This window comes from Echinops telfairi, unplaced genomic scaffold (assembly GCF_000313985.2).
Source record: "Echinops telfairi isolate 266 unplaced genomic scaffold, ASM31398v2 ScPeMD7_7412;HRSCAF=8450, whole genome shotgun sequence".
NCBI lineage: Eukaryota > Metazoa > Chordata > Mammalia > Afrosoricida > Tenrecidae > Echinops > Echinops telfairi.
In genome coordinates, this window is record NW_022111312.1 from 16,981,003 (window position 1) to 16,999,020 (window position 18,018).

The 18,018-nt window shown below is 56.7% G+C and overlaps 1 protein-coding gene across 1 annotated transcript in view; it reads right to left on the minus strand.

Annotated features, from left to right (window-relative positions):
* The window catches only part of TMEM132D (transmembrane protein 132D), a 282,917-nt gene that overhangs the window by 86,679 nt on the left and 178,220 nt on the right, over nt 1-18,018 (minus strand). The window contains exon 4 of the mRNA XM_030887438.2: nt 8,444-8,627. Coding sequence (XP_030743298.1) covers nt 8,444-8,627 — 184 coding nt within the window. The remainder of the gene's footprint in view (nt 1-8,443; nt 8,628-18,018) is intronic.

An 18,018-nucleotide genomic window follows, 5' to 3' on the forward strand; every position in this document is an offset into this window, starting at 1 on the left:
TGTGTGTGTGTGTGTGTGTGTGTGTGTGTGTGTGTGTGTGTATGTGTGTTGGTGATTCAGGAAGTGGGCAGGAGAGAAGGAGGTTGGAGGGGGCCCCCCCAGGAAATGGGTCCTCTCATTTAGATAATTATAACACCACCACCACCCCTGCCGCCAGGCAGCAGCGGCATGTGTTCATAGATCAGAAGGACAGCCACACACTGATTGGTGGGAAGAAAGAATCTCTCTCTCTTTTACACACATGCACAAACACCATCCACAAGTATATACCTGAACAAGAAAGCAGAGAGAGAGAGAGAGAAGCCTTCAAGGCCACAGACTTCACAGGGGAAAATGCAAACCCTGGAAGAAAAGCCTGCTTTGGAAAACTGGCTTTGAGCGCAGATGCATCTCTGCCCCTCCCCCCAGAGCTTGTCAGGAGACGAAACCACGCATCGTGGGTGGAGGAGGGAAGCAGGGGCTGGGCACCTCACACCGACCACGGGGCCTACGCAGAACCACAAAGCTGTCCCCGCCGCTGCCTCTCCCAACACGGCTGCCCCAGGAGGACGGGGCCTGCTTGGGAAGCTCTGGTAGTGCGAGGGCCACGTGCGTGGCCACTAATCAGAAAGATCGGTGGGAGAAGAGACCTGGTGACCACTCTCGGGAAGACGCCCCCAAACCCAAACTCACCACCATCGACCCATTTGGTTCCGACTCAGGGTGATCCGACAGGACAGGTGGGGCTGCCCCTGTGGGCTTCCGAGACTAAGTCTTCACAGGGCCAGATAGCCTCATCTTTCTCCAGCGAAGCGGCTGGTGGGTTTGAACTGCTGACCTTGAGATGAGCCGCCCGGTGTTCAACACAAAGTGCATCAGGGCTCCCTACTACAGAGATGACAGGCGCTACCCCCAGTGGGAAAGTTCTACTCTCTCAGGCCCCTGGGGATCGGCACTGACGGAGGGCACTGAGCGCCAAACCGCCTCTTAGGAAGAAGCCCTGCATGGGCACTTGAACACCCAGAGCTTCCCATGGACAGAAGCAAACGGAGCACACCCCCGTCTTACCTCTCGGAGGCCATTACGGGAAGAGGACGAGTGTTTATGGAGAAGGTCGATGTATTTGGCAACTTGAAGATCAAACCAAGGAGCATGAACTTCTCCTGCCAGCCAAAGAATAGCCCCACAGCAGCCCGGCACTTCAGGGTGATTCTGACCTCTAAGGGCCCGTAACACGGGGCAGACCTGCCCCCCCAGGTTTCCCAGGCGGCCTTCCTTCCAGAAACTGCCTGCCAGCCCCTTTTGCTCACGGGGTGGCTGGTGGGTTCGGACTGCTGACCTCTTGGGGAGCGCTCAATGTGCTGCACCACCAGGAATCCTTTCGAAAGAACCCCACCCGCAGAGCTGGAAGGCAGGCCAGAAGCTGGGAGGGCTGTTTGCGGTCCATCAATCCAAAGGTTCCCAGCGTTAACAGGGGAGTCACAACATTTCCGCAAATGAAAGTTCGATTCTCAGCAGGACAGGGAGGAGGGCCAGGCGCAAACCCTTAAGGAGGCAAGGAGGCGAAAGAAGGCAGCACGGAGAGACGGCTTCCCCTGGATACACTACCCACTTAAAACAACCTTCATACCCCATGTCAGTGACGTGGTAAGGAAATGGGGTGTAATTAGACGCAGCAGGCAGGATGGTGAACCGTAAATTGGTTAAACATTCCGGAGTGCATTTGGCAATCAGTGTCAAGAACCCGACAATGCACGGAGCCCTCTCTGATTCAGAGGTTTTATTTCTGAACGTTCCTCTCGAGGGATCAGGGCCAGTGCATTGCGAGGGTCTGGGTGTCAGAAGCCCAGCCAGAGGCGAACCCATCAGTCAACACCTGGCACATTTCACGTCTGTCTAGGGGTCTTAGGAAGGTGCGTGGGGGATGTCCGAGGGTCTGAAGGTGAGGGTCATATTTGGTTTGGTCTGTCCTCCACACCTATGTCCACTGCCTCAGAGGGTCCTTCCAGGATGCCGCCAAGGCCTGTCCTAAGTCTGGCTGCTGCCAGGTCCATCTGACCCACAGTGCCCCCGCCGAGAGTTGGGGTGGAACGGCACTTCCCAGGGTGGCCTCTGGCTGGTTTCTCAGCAGGGAGTCACCAGGCCTTCCCTCCCAGGTGTCCACCCACCGAACTTTCAGTTAACAGTGAGCGTGCTAACTGCTGGCACTGCCCATAAGCAAGTGAGAGGCTGCAAACCCAGTGCCATCGAGCCAGTTCTGACTCACAGCGCCCTGTGGGCCAGGGCAGAACTGCCCCCTGCGGGTTTCTGAGATAGTAACTCTTCATCGGAGCAGACAACCTCGTCTTTCTCTCTCCGAGCAGCTGGTGGTTTTGAATGGCTGGCTTTGCAGGTAGCAGTCCAATTAACCAATGTGTAACCACGACGCCCGGAGGGCTCCTGTCCTTCCCCGCCTGGGGCGTGGTCTTTCACCAAATCCAGCCCCTCTGCTGCCCTGGATAGCTCAGGATGGCCTTTCTCATCGGGGACAATATCTGCTGGTCAGGACAATCTCAGATACAGCCAGCCTCTCCTCCCACCCCCCATACACACATTCCTTCCTTCTGCTGCACTATGTTCTTAGCTGGGCATGTGGTCACCCCGAATACACAGCTCCCCCTCCCAGCCTGCCTTGCAGCTGGGTGTGACCCCTCGCTGGAGCGCACGCCGACGGGGCAGCAGAGGGGATGGGCTCTGTGAGAGGCCTTGCCCTGGGTTGGGAGGGGCACACCTCCCTCGGCCCCACTCCCTAAGACACTCAATGGATGCAACGTGGGCAGGACTCGTCCCTGTCCAGGTGTGGCTCACGCAGGAGAACCTGAGCCAGCGGAATCCCGAGAGAGAAGGAAAGGTGGAGAGAGGAGAGGGAGGGACGTGGCAGGGACGTGGAGAGGGAGAGAGGCTGCACCCGAGGAAGGCAGGACGGCAAGGCAATCCGTGGTGTCCGGTGCTGACACTGCACCTCAATAAGACAGAGGGGTGAGGGACCCGTTTTCAGGTGAAAAAGGAATGGCATTCACGACGTTCATTATGCTGTTGCCCGTGTTGAAGAGTGGAGCGCCCCTCTTCCCTGAGATTACTCCTGAAGCGGTAGCTCCCCTTTTTGCCACTAGGCAGGCAGCAGATAGAAAAGTGACCAGTGTGTCCTGCCAACGACGGGGAATGTGAGCGACCCGCAGACCCGAGGCAGCCTGGCTCTCACGGGCTTTCAGGGAAGCTTGGGTTGAGCCAGTAAGTGCTTCCAGCGGTGCTCACTGGACATGTGACCATAAGGGACCAGTCCTGGAATAGCTCTCCGGTCAGTCAGATGGAGAGCCAGCAGGGAGAGAAAAGAGAAAACACAGACCAGGAAGACACTCGATGGCTTGGGCGGAGGCAGTGGCTGCAAGGATGGTCTCAACACCACACGGCCGGGCGGTGCTCTGCTGCGGGCCGTACATGGGGTTTGCTGTGAGGTGGAACGGGCTTGATGGCACCTAACAACAACGACAACGACAACGGCTTCCCACTGTTAGAACTGGCAAGCGAGAGCCTGTGAAGAGCAGCCGAGCATTGTCTGACGCAGCGCTGGAAGCTGAGCCCCTCACAGCTGAGGGAGAGCTGCCTCCTCAGAGCAGAGGTGACCTGGAGGGGCGCGGAGGGAGCAAAGCTTTGGGGGCCTTCTTTGCTGGCCGGGCACAACTCACCAAGGGAAGAAACAGCGGCAAACATGCAAACATTCGTTAGCACCCAGAATGTGGAATGTCTGAAGCACACGTGCAGGCAAATTGGAAGTCATGCAGAATTAAATGGGACGCCTACAGGGCAATATCCCAGGCCTTGGTGAGCCGACTGGACCAGGATTGGCCGTGTTACACCAACAGTCATGTGGTTTCCTCTGGCGGGAACGACTTATTGAAGAAGAGTGGCCTCCCACTCATGGTGAACAGGAACATCTGAGATCAATCCCGGGGTACAGTGCTGTCCGTGATAGGTTAATACCAATATGCCTAAATGAAGACCAGCTAATATGGCTGTCATACAAATGTACACAACACCCACTGATGCAGAAAACAGAGATAATTTCCCCGACTCCCTCAGTCTAAGATCGATCAGCTATGAAGAACGGATAGCAATGGGAGAATGCAAGCACGGGAAACAAGGAAGAACAAGCCGTTGCGGAATCGGCCTTGGTGGTCAAAGCTGGAGACCACACGGCAGCATTTTGCAAGACCGAGACCTTCTGCACCGCACATACCCACCGCGTCCGGTCCAGTGGGAGCCCATGTGTGACGGGACAGCACCCCCTGTCCTGCACCATCCCCACTGGGGCTGCCATGTTTGAGCCTGTGGCTGCCACCACGATGTCAGAGCACCTTGCTGAGCATCATATACTTGACCAAGCGTGATGTCCTTTTCCAGGGACTGGCGCCCCTCCTGATGACGTGTCTCAGTACCTCCCACAGAGTCTTGCCGGCCTCACTGCGAAGATGCATGCTGGCTGTGCGCCCTTCTGACAGACCTGCTTGCTCTCCTGCAGCGAAGGGCGTATGCAGTGTCCTTCGCTTGTGCCATCATCCAAGGGCATCCGTTCTTCACCGGTCGGTCTTCCTTCTTCTCTGTCTGGCTCTCACATGCACACGAGGTGATTGAGCATGCCCTGGATCGGCTCACCTACACCCCAGTGGCCCTTACAGAGTCGGGTGTCAACTTGAGACTATGAAGAGGCACGGGGTGGAGGCTAGCCTGTCAGTCGGGCCACAGTTTGATGACCTCATCTGGAGGCGCAATGAAGATAAACAGCTCACTGGAGGCCAGACCCTCTCTCTCTGCTTCGCCTTCCTGCGGACAAGCCACATGGACTGACATTGATGGAACCAGAGTTCTGGAGTTGGAGGAGCCACATAGAGACCCATGCCAGCACTGAGATGCTTCCACCACCACTGGATCCACAAGACTTTCTACCTACTGGCCTGTGATCTTCCTGCGTTCAGCATCATTTGCGTGGCTGTGTGAGTCTAAAGAGGAATTTATGGACTAGTATTGACATATGCAGTAATAACGGACTTATGGACTTGATCTGGACTGGGCCTGGATGTTTTCGTAATGTACAATTGCTCTTTGATATTCAGTTCTCTCTTCCACATACCAGTGTCTCTAGATTTGTTTCTCTGGTCAACCCGGACTAACATAGCCTTCAAAGTGACATTCTTGATCTTCAATACTCCGAAGGGGTCTTTTGCAGCTGATGTTTCCGGGGTAGAATGTCCTTGATCCCTTGACCGCTGCTTCTGGAAGTGTGGGTGCGGGAGCCGAGTCAAACAAGATCCTTGACAACAGTCAACAATCTCTTCCATTTATCATAATTGCTCTGCATTTGTGTGATCAGATCCATAGGTTACCGCCAACTGGATGTAGCTGGATATATCACGGTGGATTAATTTCTTTCCTCCTTGAATGGGCAAGGGGATTTCTCTATCGGATTCTTTGTAAGTTCTCTTGCCTCAAGTACACAGCACATGGACACGATGGCTGGCAGTCCAGCAGCTATCCTGGACCACGAGGCCACCTTGGGGAGAGAAGCCATGAACCTCGACTTCTGAAGGAGAGAACCAATTGGCAACTTGGATCTCCAATGAGGTGGGAACGATGCCAGCCCTGCCTGCTCACCTTGGGAGTTCTTCACCTGGACGATGAAACACGGCCACATTTAGTCCACCCTTCCGGGGGTGCGGGGTGCGTTGCTTTGAGCTAACTGCAACTCCCAAGCAGTGTCAGGGTCAGCGGAGGCTTATCTGGTATGCCAACTCTGGGCTTACACAGTCTCAAACCCCCACATGTGGCGCAGCAAGAGGGGGCGATGGAAGGCGAGGAAGTGTCCCGTGGCCACAGAGGGAGAGCTGGTTCTCCCGAGAGGTGGGGTTCTTGTGGCTTGTGAAGCAGCTTGAAGACGCTCAGAGGATGCAAGTGAGTGAGGCTGACTCGGGCCACGGTGTTTCCCGTCGCCTTGTAAGCACACCAAACCTGCCGTGTGAACAGGAAGCACCGCTGGACAACCAGTGCACGTTGGAGTGAACAGTGGTGGCAAAGAACATTCCACAGGCACTGACCACCAAAAGGACAAGCTGGAAGGACAGCCGTCTGGGGGGGTCCTTAGAAGCGAGGCTGACGAGCCTTCATCTCGCTGCCCCGGGACACGTCGTCAGGACAGACCCACCCACGTTACCCGGAGAGGTCGATCCCTGAGAAAGGGCATCCCATTGGTAATGAGGAGCCTCCACGACCAAGCAGACCCTGGACAAGATGAGCTGACCCAGTGGCCGCCGCAATAGGCCCACATCACTGCGAGGACAGTGCGGGGCAGGGGTGCTCTTTCCAAGGGTTTCCTTCTAAAGGGCTCGCTCTCTTTGTACGCGGGGCTGCCTTGAGTCGGAACCAACTCGATGACACCTAGCTTTCAGGGTGCTGCTGAGTGCAGCGGGCAAAGGGGACCCCAGGCTGGGTGCGCACAGCCCGGGACACCGCTGGGAGGCTGGAGCTGAAAGCTCCCCCGACGGGCAGGGGATTCCCATAATCACTCTGTACGTGGAAGTGGGACCATGGACCGTCTCACGGAGAGGAGGGGGTTGGGGCCCCACTGCCTGCCATCTGAATAAATGGCCGGCTGGGCCCCGGTCACACCCGACACCCCACCCCGGCGAGTCTGAGCGAACAGCCTGATCATCAACTTCCTATCACTAGCCAACTGTCAGCGCTGCCTTCCTGTAGAGATTGATCCCGGTGTCTTCTCGGCACTACAGAATAACCCTCGTCATGTTTGCTAACTGATGGCAGGGGGGCGGGGGTGCCAGGCATCCACCAATAGGTTAACCCACCCTTCACTGGCGACAGGAAAAGCAATTTTGCGGCAGGAGGAGGCTCCGATGATTGTCTGCAAACAGACACGTCCCGCATCCGCATGATGAAAGGGCATCTGAAGCGATTGCTCAGTAATGTTCTGGAAGATTCCTGGGAGAAGGCGGAGCTACACACCAGGGTCTAGGCGGCAGAGCGAGGCTAGGTCAGGGCTGGCCCACCTTCCTGTGGACGATGGGAACCGAGGGCCGAGCCTTCTAGGGGCGGAAGCCACCTCTGTCCCCGAGTTGCAGGGACCTCACCGGCCCTTCCCACCCCAGGGATCAGCGCACAGGGGCGGCTTTCACAGACGGGTGGCTCCGCTAGGTGGTACTTTGCTGTATCTATTTAAAAACAATGGGTGCCCCACATGTAGAAGCCGACTTTAGAAGCATGTTCTGCAGACCCCTCATTAAGCCCTGGTTGGTCCAAAGGTGAGACCGAGCCATTGGGGTGAGGGGGGTGATCAGAAGGGGCCCCGATGGTGTGTAAAGGACTCGTGGCCAAGGGCTAACGCTGGACGGGGGAAGGCAGAGGCAACGTCGCCACATCACGATGGGCGATTCACCAGTGCCCTGGGCTGGTTGCAGGGGCCCTGCTGGGGTGGTGGTTATGTGCTGGGTTTTGGATCCGCATGGTCTGCAGTTCAAAACCAGTGGCCTCTCTGGGGAAGAAAGACTGAGCTTTCTACTCACGTGAACGGTTACAGTCTCACAAACCCACAGGGGTTTGTGGTGAGTCAGCGTGCAGTCTGCACGTGGCTTGGTTTGACTGCTTGCCGGACACCGGTGGCCCTCTAGACTGGGCAGGGGCGGGGCACCTTCCCCACCAGGCTTCCCCCATCCACACCATCTCTCTGGCCCAGGGATCTACTTGTGTGGAGACCCTGGTCCCATGTGGTTTCCAGTGCGTGAGACAAGCGAACACATCACGTCATCAGCCTGTTTTCCTGATCATGGCAGAAACTCATCCCCGAAACCAGAAGAAGGAGGTGGTGCCTGGCTTCCCCTGCTGACCCGCTCAGCAAGAGTCTGCGATGGCAGAAACGGCACGCTCAATCACAACCATGGCCGGGCCTGCCCGCTGGCCGACAGGCGTGGGTGGGGCTCCCAGACACGCACAGCAGGCCTGGAAATGAACTCAGTCCTTCCCGTGCTCGACTTTCGGTCCAGGGGGGATAATCTCCTGAGCACAGCCACCAGCCAAGACCAAAAGGACTGAGTTTGCTGGGGGAGAGAGCTCGGCGGGCAGGAGCAAATGGCAAGGGGACACAGGACACGCAGGGAGGGAGACGGGCAAGTGCTGGTGGCACCTTGTGTGGACGGCCATCCACGTCGGCGCACAGACTCGTGGGATTGTTGGGTGGAAGGCCACAGAGCTCTGCCGACTTTCACTCCCACGCCGGTGAAACCACAGCACCAACACCCACAGGTTGGGCACTCCCCAAGAACACTCCTGGGACATCATTTGGCTACGCGTCTCCTCCACACTTGCCATGGCCGGCACACTCCCTCCCACGTCCCATCAGCTCCAGGAGCTGGGGCCTGCTTACCATGGCCAGCGGGGTCACTGCAATGATGTCCTTCAGGCTCACGTAGATCTTGGACACTCCCAGGTCTGAGGTGAACCCTCCCGGGTACTCCACCTGCCAGGTGACCAGCTGTGTGGCCGGAGGGTCTCCGGGCTCTGAGATCTCCACGTCCACCTGCATGACCTCGTAGGAGGCGGTGCCCACGCTGGAAGGAGAGAAAGAGAGCAGCTGTGAGGGGCCTGGGGTGACCTCGGACAGGGCAGCACTTCCGTGTGTGTGTGTGTGTGTGTGTGTGTGTGTGTGTGTACACTGTCTCTGTGAGAAATGCCTCGGAGTTGAGATTCCACGGTGAACAATGTGTCCTCGATGTGACCAATGACATTCCCTTGGCCTCACGCATCATCAGTCGGTCCTGAACCCAAACGGACCAACCCCTGACTCGTGGGGCCCCACATGTACCCCACGGGCTCCCTGGATGCCATCTTTGTGCAAACTGATGGTCATGCCTTGTCCCCATGGCACCCTGTGAGTGTGCTGACCTCCATCCCCCAGCTGAGCTTCTGAGCCCCCGCTGTCTGGCTGCTGCCAAGGCCCCCACATGCACCAGAGAAGGAGCTCTCTGGGCTGCCCCTGCTGTGCTCCCTGTCCAGTGTGGCCTGAGGCCCACTCAGGCCCTGATGTGCCCCTCAAACACCTGCTTCCCAGCAGGGTCCCTGTGGCGTTTGGGGGTACCGCCCAGCAGAGCCCACACTGGTAGCCCCAGTGGAAGCTATGTCTCCAGGTCACCCCTGGGGCCGGGCTCCCATGGAGCTTCCAGACAGAGGCCAGCTGGGAAGACAGACCTGTGAACACCGGCCAACGGGGAGCCTGCCGGCCTCAGCATGCTACCCAAGACCTGCAGATGCTGAGTCAGCAAAGACACGTGGCTAGAAAAGTCCAGGGTTCAGAGGGTCAGCGGGGAAGCAGGAGCCACTCGGTAGGCGGGACGGACCATGCAGGGCAGCACCTGTGGCAGGGGCTCAGGGTCATTGAGTCGGGCTGACCGCAGCATCTCCCTAATCTTGCTCAGTCTTCACCATCATCCAGAAAGTACTCCTCCCAGTGGGAACCTTCTTTCCAAATCAGCAGAGAGGAAGGCCGTCTAGACTCCGGTCTGTCGGCCCGAGAGCGACTCAGAGCGGCGGGTGTGAGGCACAAGCCTGGGCCCCCTACGGCTACCTTTGCTTTATTCCAGGCTAGAAAGCAACACAATGGATACACTGGGCCCTTAACAAGCACACACACACCCAGCTTCACTCTGCTGCCACCCACGGGAGCGCCTGCTTCCGAGGCGTGACTGCTGTGGGTGGGGGAGGCTGAGAGTGACGTTCCGTCTCCCAGGTGGTACTGTGAACATGCGCTTACAGGTGAAATGCCTGGTAGCAGTCTACGGCCCTCGACGGAGATTGAGGCCCCCCCACAAAAAAAAAAATCCATCAGTGTGATTTCTGGGGGCCACTTGAGCAGAGACGGTGACAAGCACAGAGAGGGCAGGGGTAGGACTTGTGACCTAGGTTGGTTTCCCGGCCGGTGCACCCCTGGGCATCCCCTCCATGCGCCCTGGGTATTGCTGGGATGCCCAGCAGGTGTCAGCAGAGCTCCCAGACCAGGGTGGCGAGATGTGAAGCCCATCATGGGCACAGGGCAGCTGGGAAAGCGGCAGCTGGGCACAGGTCTCCATGCGGGCAGAGCTGGCTGGAGTGAGTGAGCCCCCTGGTCATTCTGCACCTCATTACCACAGCCCCTCTCCGCTGCCCCCAACCATCCCGCCCCATGTTCTAAAGATCTGTACCTGCTACTTGCCTTGATGGCCCTGCAGGGCCCCTGGGGTCACCTGGCCCAGGCACAGAGCTGAGCATGCCTCCCTCCCATGGGCCTCGATTCCTCGAAGCCTGATGGTGCAGGAGGAGGAAGTCTGCCCCCCGCCCCAACCGTGTCAGCAGACAGAGCCTGGAGCATGGTCTACACCAAGTCCCCCACCACTGTAGGACCCTTGGAAGGTCTTGTGTCATGCGATTCACTCCATCCCTCAAGGCCCCCCAACTGCTGTAGGGACCCCGGAAGTTCTTTCAGGTGACTTCTCAGCATGTGATCATCTTTCGGGCTTTTCCCCACCTCCCACCCCATCCCCCACCCCGAGTCCTTGTCTCAGGTCTGCAGAACCTGCTGGGACTGTAGACACAAGAGTCTGGGGACGAACAGATTCAGTGTGAGAGATGCATGCTGAACGGATGGCTGTGGAAGGGGACAAGAGCCTGCATGCAGCCCTCTGAGGAGACTCTCCACCCAGCCAATGTCCCCCTACCCCGCCCCCGGCAGTGGCGTTGTGTAGATGTGAAGCACCAGCCTTGGTCTCCCGCAAAGAGCCTAGGAGCTGCGTCCTTCCCCGCGCCCCCTCCTCCTCCCTGCCTTCACAGCTCGTCTTCAAGATGAAAATAAGGGTATTACTCAAGCAAAGTGTGTCTTCTCAGACATTATCACAGCATTAAAGGCTTCCTTTACTGACATCTTCTTTTGAACTTTTTCATTAGCATTTTCAGTATAAAAACCTTTCATTATGAAGTGAAATATGCAGGATCCTTTTAATGTATGTACTTTATAATGAGGTTTTTGTCGCTGTAAACTTGTCTCCCCATGTCCTCTATGTCTCCCTCAGCATGCGCGGCGGTCTGCTAACCAGAGAGCCATGGGAGGAGACCTGAGCCTGTTCCTCCTTTCGCCTCTGGGCCCCACTGCTCTCCAGCCCAACGCTTCCTCCACTCCCTCATCCTTCATTCTCTCAAGTGGTGCTTCTGGAGTCCACCTGGCTTGCCTTCCAGGAGGAGGACGGAGGCATTGCTTGGGGCAACTGGCTCAGGCATCGCTGGCAGTGTGAGGATGCAGAGGGGCCGGGCAGTGCCTCCTTCTGCGTGCGCGCCGTCACTGTGAGTCAGAACCAACCCTGTGTGTGTAGGTGGCGGCAGCACACCTGCAGAGCGCGCGGACATTCAAAGTAGACCCGCAGGAGGACGAGGGAAGTGGGCTGTCACTGCTGACATCAGGTGGACCTTGGCTGAAAGAAGAGGCGACTTGGAGGATGTTTACCTGTGTTTGACTCGCAAAGCAAAGCCTTTGGACCGTGTGGATCACAACGAACTGGAGACGGCACGGTGAAGAACGGGAATCCTCCAAACTCCAACGGGCCTCATGCAGACCCTTCGCAAAGACCCAGAGGATGACTGCCCAATGCGGAACCCAGAAAGGGATACGTCGAACCTTGGGATGTATGAGAGATGTACGAACCCTCCCTCCCTACGATTCAGTCTGTACGCCGAGGACGTAATCAGAGAAACGAGGCTCCGTGAAGCAGAGTTGGGAGGAGATGAGTCCAAGGGCTCAAGCAGAAAGCAAATGTTTTGAGAACGATGGTGGCAACAAGTGTACAGATGTGCTCGACACAATGGATGGATGGACGGATTGTGATAAGAGTTGTACCAGCCCCCAATAATTTTTTTTTAAAGAAGAAGAATCGGAGGATCAGGGTCAGAGGGAGGCTGACGCACACCCCGTGACGTGGAGGCGGCACGACCTCACTTGCTGAAGGGAAGGGGACCCGAGAGCACTGCGGACGACGCTCACAGCACTCAGCCTGCGGTGCAGAGGGACACACGTCCGCACTACGGGACGAGAGACAGCATCAAGGCAAGCAGAAGATGCTGAAGCCAAGGACGTCATTGCACACGGACCCACCACCCACGCCCGCAGACGCAGCAATCCAGTCATCCAATGAGGAGCTGCACTGGGCAAGTCTGCTGTGGGAGACCTCGTTACAGGGCTAATGAGCAAAGATGCCCCTTTGAAGACTGAGGTGCAGCTGGCCCCAGACGCGGTGATTTCAATCACTTCGTTTGCGCGTCAAAGTTGGACAGTGACGAAGGCGTTGGCGAAAGCAGCATCGAATACGCACAGATGGCCAGGACGACCAGCACATCTGCGTGGGAAGAAGGACGGCTAGAATGCCCCTTAGATTCCGGGTGATGGGGCTTCGCCCACCTGCTGGACATGCTCTCCGGAGGGACCCGTCCCTGGAAAAGAGCACGCAGCTTGGGGAGAGAAAAACAGAAAGGCTCTCAAGGACATGGGTGGGCACAGTGCCTTCAACCACGGGCCCAAACCCAGCACCGGTGAACCCAAGCAAAGTGACATGCCATGCCGTTGAGCTGACTCTGACTCACAGTGACCCTGTGGACAGAGCAGGGCTGACCTTGTAAGGCTCCCAAGGCCGTCTCATGCCCTTTCTCCCCGGACACTCTGGGGTGTCAGCCACATTCTTCTGTTGGCAGTGGGCACCAGTTGGCTCCAGCTGAAGGCTAGGGAGGGTGAGGGCTCATTCTTGCCATGCACCCAGAATGCAGGTCACAGTAGGGACTGGCGAACGGGGTCAGCAGGCAACTTCGACCGGTGGCTTGTGCTTGGCCAGCCCTGAACTGAGGACCTAATTTTGACATCCTTAAGGGACTGTCACCCTCACACTGTGGGAACCCTGTCACCCACACGCTGTGGGACCCTGTCATCACTGTTAGCACCAATGACACCCTCCAATCGCTATCAGGGTCCAGAACACAGCCCGCAACTCCAGAGACGACCTCAGACCCAGTTCCTGTCTGGGATTCAGGCTCCCTGCCCTGGAGGGTCCCCCACAGACCAAGTGGGTCTCTTGTCAGAAACCACACCCTTCCCTGTCTCCCTAGCTCCTTGGTGTGAAGGCCTGGGGGAGGGGTCCCAGGGGGCGGGTGGGTAGAGAGAACATGGGTTCTTGCTGGGCTGGGGTGCACTCCGGGGGCGAAGACGCAGCCATGGTGAGCAGGCCACCCACCCACCTGAACTGTACACAGAGACATCGCTGAGCGGGTGCTTTCTCTTGTTTACTTTCACACCCACCGCACGTGCACAAACGCACACTCACACGCAGGGTATAGGGTGAGAGAGACTGGAACCAGCACCCACTGTCCAACCCCTGAGCATGGCGCTCCTCCAACCACCAGGCATCAGAATACCATGGGACCCACAGGCCCCGAAGGCCTAAGCACCTTTGCTTACCAAGCAGGCACGCCGTCTGTGTTGCAGCACAGCAGGGAGAAGGAGGCCTTGTATAATGGAATCTCAGGCCCTGTCTCACACAGACTGACTGTAAGGGACGGGTATATGTGTATGTATGTGTGTGTGCGTGCATGCATGTATGTGCACACATATACGCTCACAATGGAACACACATCCCTAAAGAACAAGGATGGGACTGTCGGATGCACCCATGACGTGGGCAGAGCTGGAGATCTTGTGATCTTTGTCAACCACCAAAGGTCAAGCATTTTATGCGACCACTGTCATGTCAAATTAAGAACAAAGTTTTCATACCCCTGTAAATCCCGTGGGATCCAACGCTGCCCTGACGGCCCTGGGCTCCCTGTGAGTTGGACAGAATTGAACCGGATCCTGGAGGGATGTATGGCCTGGTGGTCCAGTCAAACACAGATGATCCTCACGCAACGAGCTTCCCCATGGACCACTGGCCCCTTGAAGGACCGCCATGAGGGCCATCACTATGGTTGACCTGGATCTGTGTACGCAACAGGCAGGCCCCACCCAAGCCCACTGCAGAAGGAGACGGCGAGTTCTCACACAGACACCAGCTGTGATGACGTCAAGGATAAGGGGACTCCTGGAGAGTGGAGGGTGGCTTCCTTGGTCCCCACGTCCCCATGGACACTCAGGACAAGGATGACACAGCTGCATGAGGCAGGCCAGGGTCTGAGACGAGGAAGCCAACACACGGCCGGGGCAGCCTTTGAGACCAGTTTCCCAAAGCGGTTCAAGACGAGGGGGAACTTCTTTTCTCAGGGAGATTACCTTGGCTTAGCAATCAGTATCGGCTTCAGTCCGTTTCTGTTTCCCTGAGAATAAGCCCACAGTCCTAATAACTCCTTGCTTATTTAAGGTGAAACAATCCTATCTTCTCAGTCTTTAGCCTCATGTATAAGACATAATTCCCAATCAAATCTCATTGACTCCCTTTTATGATGAAATTTCAGCTTCTGTTTCACACAGATCCACTGTAAATGATAATTTGCCGTATGTATGCATGCATGTATGTATGCAGTTTTTGCAAATAACACACACCTTACACATTGCTTGCCAACTTCCCACCCTCCCTGCTGCCATGGGAGGTATTTTCATAAGGCCAGATATCGCGATCTTTTACACATTGCTGTATTAAACATTAGCATTAGTGGGTTTACAAAATTACTTCCCCCAGTGAAGGGAAGGGTGCACAGGGCTCGGTCCAGCTGCCCACCACTCTCAGTGGTTCAGTGCTGGGTCAGTGGTTCATGCCCACCAGCTGCTCCTTGGGAGCAAGATGGGACCGTCTGCTTCCGTAGCAATCCCTGGCCCTGGAGTTGGTCCAGAATCGCGTGTCCCTAGGGGACAGAGTCAAGTGCCTCAGGCTTTTCCCAAGGCGCCATCTTTATCCCCAGGAGCTGCGCCAGATGGTTTGAGCTGGGGACCTTTTGGGTCCCAGCCAGGTGCTTAACCCCTGCGCCACCAGGGCCCCTCCTGTGCGGGGAACAGCGGGAGCTGGGAGATGCGATGGGCTAGTGCTTCCTTGTCCTGAGGGGTCTCTCTGAGTCAGAATCCACCGGGCAGCAGTGGGTGGACACCACACCACACAAGGAGCCCTAGTGGCACCCTGGGTTAAGCGACGGCCTGCTAAACTGCCAGGTCTGAGTCTCAAACCTGCCAGTGGGCCCCTGGGAAGGCTGTGGGGCAGTTCTATGCTGGACCTCGACTGCAGTGCTGCAGAACCAGCCCAAAGGCAGAGCGGCTGCCTGGGGCTCCTTTCCCTGGGCAGCAGGGGCTTCCAGCGAAGAAGGAGGGCTGAAGGGGGAGTGGGGGTGGAGGATCACAGAGGCGAGCCGGAGCCCCCCGGATCTCAGGGCACCCCTTATGGGTGCACAAGCTGGGACAAGACCCTTCTTCCCTATGGCCTGAGATTTGCTTGCAGACAGTGGCTTAGAGATGGTGAGGAACCTCACTTTTCCTCCCTCTCTCTTTGTGGGGAGTCTCCTCCTTCAACCCCAAACCAAGCCATCCCATTTGAAGTCAGAGGCAGCCTGGCAGGGTGGGGGTGGTCCTGGAGCAGCCTCATCTGCATAAACAGGTCCCTGGGACATTGGAAGCTCCACCCCTGCTCAGCACCTCTGATGGAGACCGGGCACCACTCTGGGCAGAGAACATCCGAAGGAGCGAGAAATTAGCAAGGAAGGAAAGCAGGCCAATTACTAGCAATTAGTTCCCCTGATCCATCTCCCTCCCAGCTGGCCCCAGAGCGCAGCGGCCAACTCCGAAGACCAGCTCTAAGTGCAGATGCCTCCAGCTTTCTTGGGGGACGCACCCCAAGGTCTGACTCCTGAGAAGCAGCTCTCAGGAATTCTCAGCCACAAACTGCTTCCTCAGCTGATTCAGGCAGCTCAGGGCTGCCGGTTTGCTCTGCCCTGCCCCACTTCTGCTCCTCTCCTCCGGAATACCTCAGCAGGTGGGGCCAGGTGGCCAGGTCACAGGGACAGGGCTTTCGGAATTGGTCTTGGCAGAATGGAAAGGGTTTGTGGGCTGCTTACTGCAAGGTCACAGATCGAAACCACCGGCCAGCTCCCAGGAAGAAAGACGGAGCTTTGCACCCCCATCAAGAGTTTCCACCTTGAAACCCATGGGGGCAGTTCTGCCCTGTGCTGTAGGGTTGCCATGAGTCGGAGTTGACTTGATGGCATTAAGTGGGTCCTAGTGTAGTGGTTACTCAGTGGGCTGCTAGCCTCAAGGTCCATGGTATGAACCCGCCAGCCGCTCCTCTGGAGGAGGACCAGGCTTTCTGCTCCTGGACAGAGTTACAGCCTCTGAGACCCACAGGGGCAGTTCTGCCCTGTCCTAGAGGACCCCCAGGAGCCGGCGTAGACTCGATGGCAGTGAGGTGTTGAGTCTTCGAGGAGCCCTGGTGGTGCATGGCAATTCGTGAGGTCGGCGGTATGAATTCACCAGCCACTTCACTTGAGAAAGATGAGGCTTCCTGTCCCCTAAAGGCTGAGTCTGAGAAACATAAAGGGGGCAGTTCTCTTGTGACTTGTAGGGAGACAGTGTGTCAGCTTTGGCTCCATGGCAGCCAGTCTGGAGTGGAGTCTTAGAGGGAAGGAGGTAGGTATCGGGCTGCTGGACACAGGTTGGTGGTTCAAACCCACCAGATGTCCCAAGGGCGACAGGTGAGGCTGTCTGCTTTTGTGAAGGTCTGTGGTCTCAGAGACTCTGTAGAGGGCCCTGAGAGTCTGAACGGGCATGGTTTGCTGGCGATGGGTTTGCGTCGGTTTGGGCTTGGTCTTCAAGGAGGTGGTACTGTCACTGCCAGCTGATGATGGCTAGGCTGCATCCACCCCGAGTGCCAAACAGGACACAGCGCTGCCAAGCACAGGGAGGCCTGGGCTCCTGGAATCCCACCATCAGCTCAGCGTGCAGACTAGGCACCACCAAAGCCCCATCTCCTCTGTCTTCTTTGACCAGCCCACGGCCTCCCCACGCTGCCCTTGGGCTGCCGGCCTGGCCTTCCCGGGAAGAAGCAATTAGGATGATGGATCAGTGGAGGGGATAGCTGGTGTGATCACTGACGCACCTGCTGGCTGGATTTCTCAACCACCCCCGGCCCGAGGAATGGATGTGTGGGGAGGACTGGAATGTCTATCTGCTCTGCTCCTTGGACAGAGGAGATGGGAGGAGAAGCTGCCGCTGCCTCAGGCTGAGCCGTTAGACTTGCGAGCAGGAGGGCTCGCCACTGCCTTCAATCGATGGCTGTGTAATTGTGTTTCAGGCTTCCGGGGCATGAGGTCTGAGACGGAAGAATTAATTTGCTGGTTGGGGTTAATAGAATGTCAATTAATTTCTTGGTCTAAATGCCAATACATTCAGTTAAGCCTCCTGATTTTAATATAATTAAAGATCCACTTTGTCAATGCTACCTTTTTTAGAGGTGGGATGGGGTGGGCGGTTCACTGGATTCTCACAAAACCTTTGGTGGGGAGGTGCGGGCTGGGGCGTGGGGCGTGGGGCGTGTTTGACTCAAGTGTGGGAAATCATGAGTCTTTGCATCCTATTTTACTTCTTACTTTAAATCACGTCTCGTCACTCACAGAAGGACATGCAGTGGTGAAGGCCTACTGGCCCTCACGGACACACTTAGAAATCTACTGCCCAGAGTAGATTCTATCTTGCAGTGACCCTACAGGGCCGGGCCGAATGGTCTCGGTGGGTTTCCACAGTGGTGAGTAGCCTTTGTAACGGAGAGTGTGTGACCCTCACAGCCAGCCCGTGTGAGTCCGGGCGGACTAAAGAAACAATCCATGGAGACTCGTGTGTAAGAGAGAGCTTTATATCAAAGGGTTATTGTATATTAAGAAAACATCCCAGCCAGTCCAGATCAAGTCCGTAAGTCTGATATTAGCCAACATGTCCAATACCAATCCATAAAGTCCTCTTCAGACTCA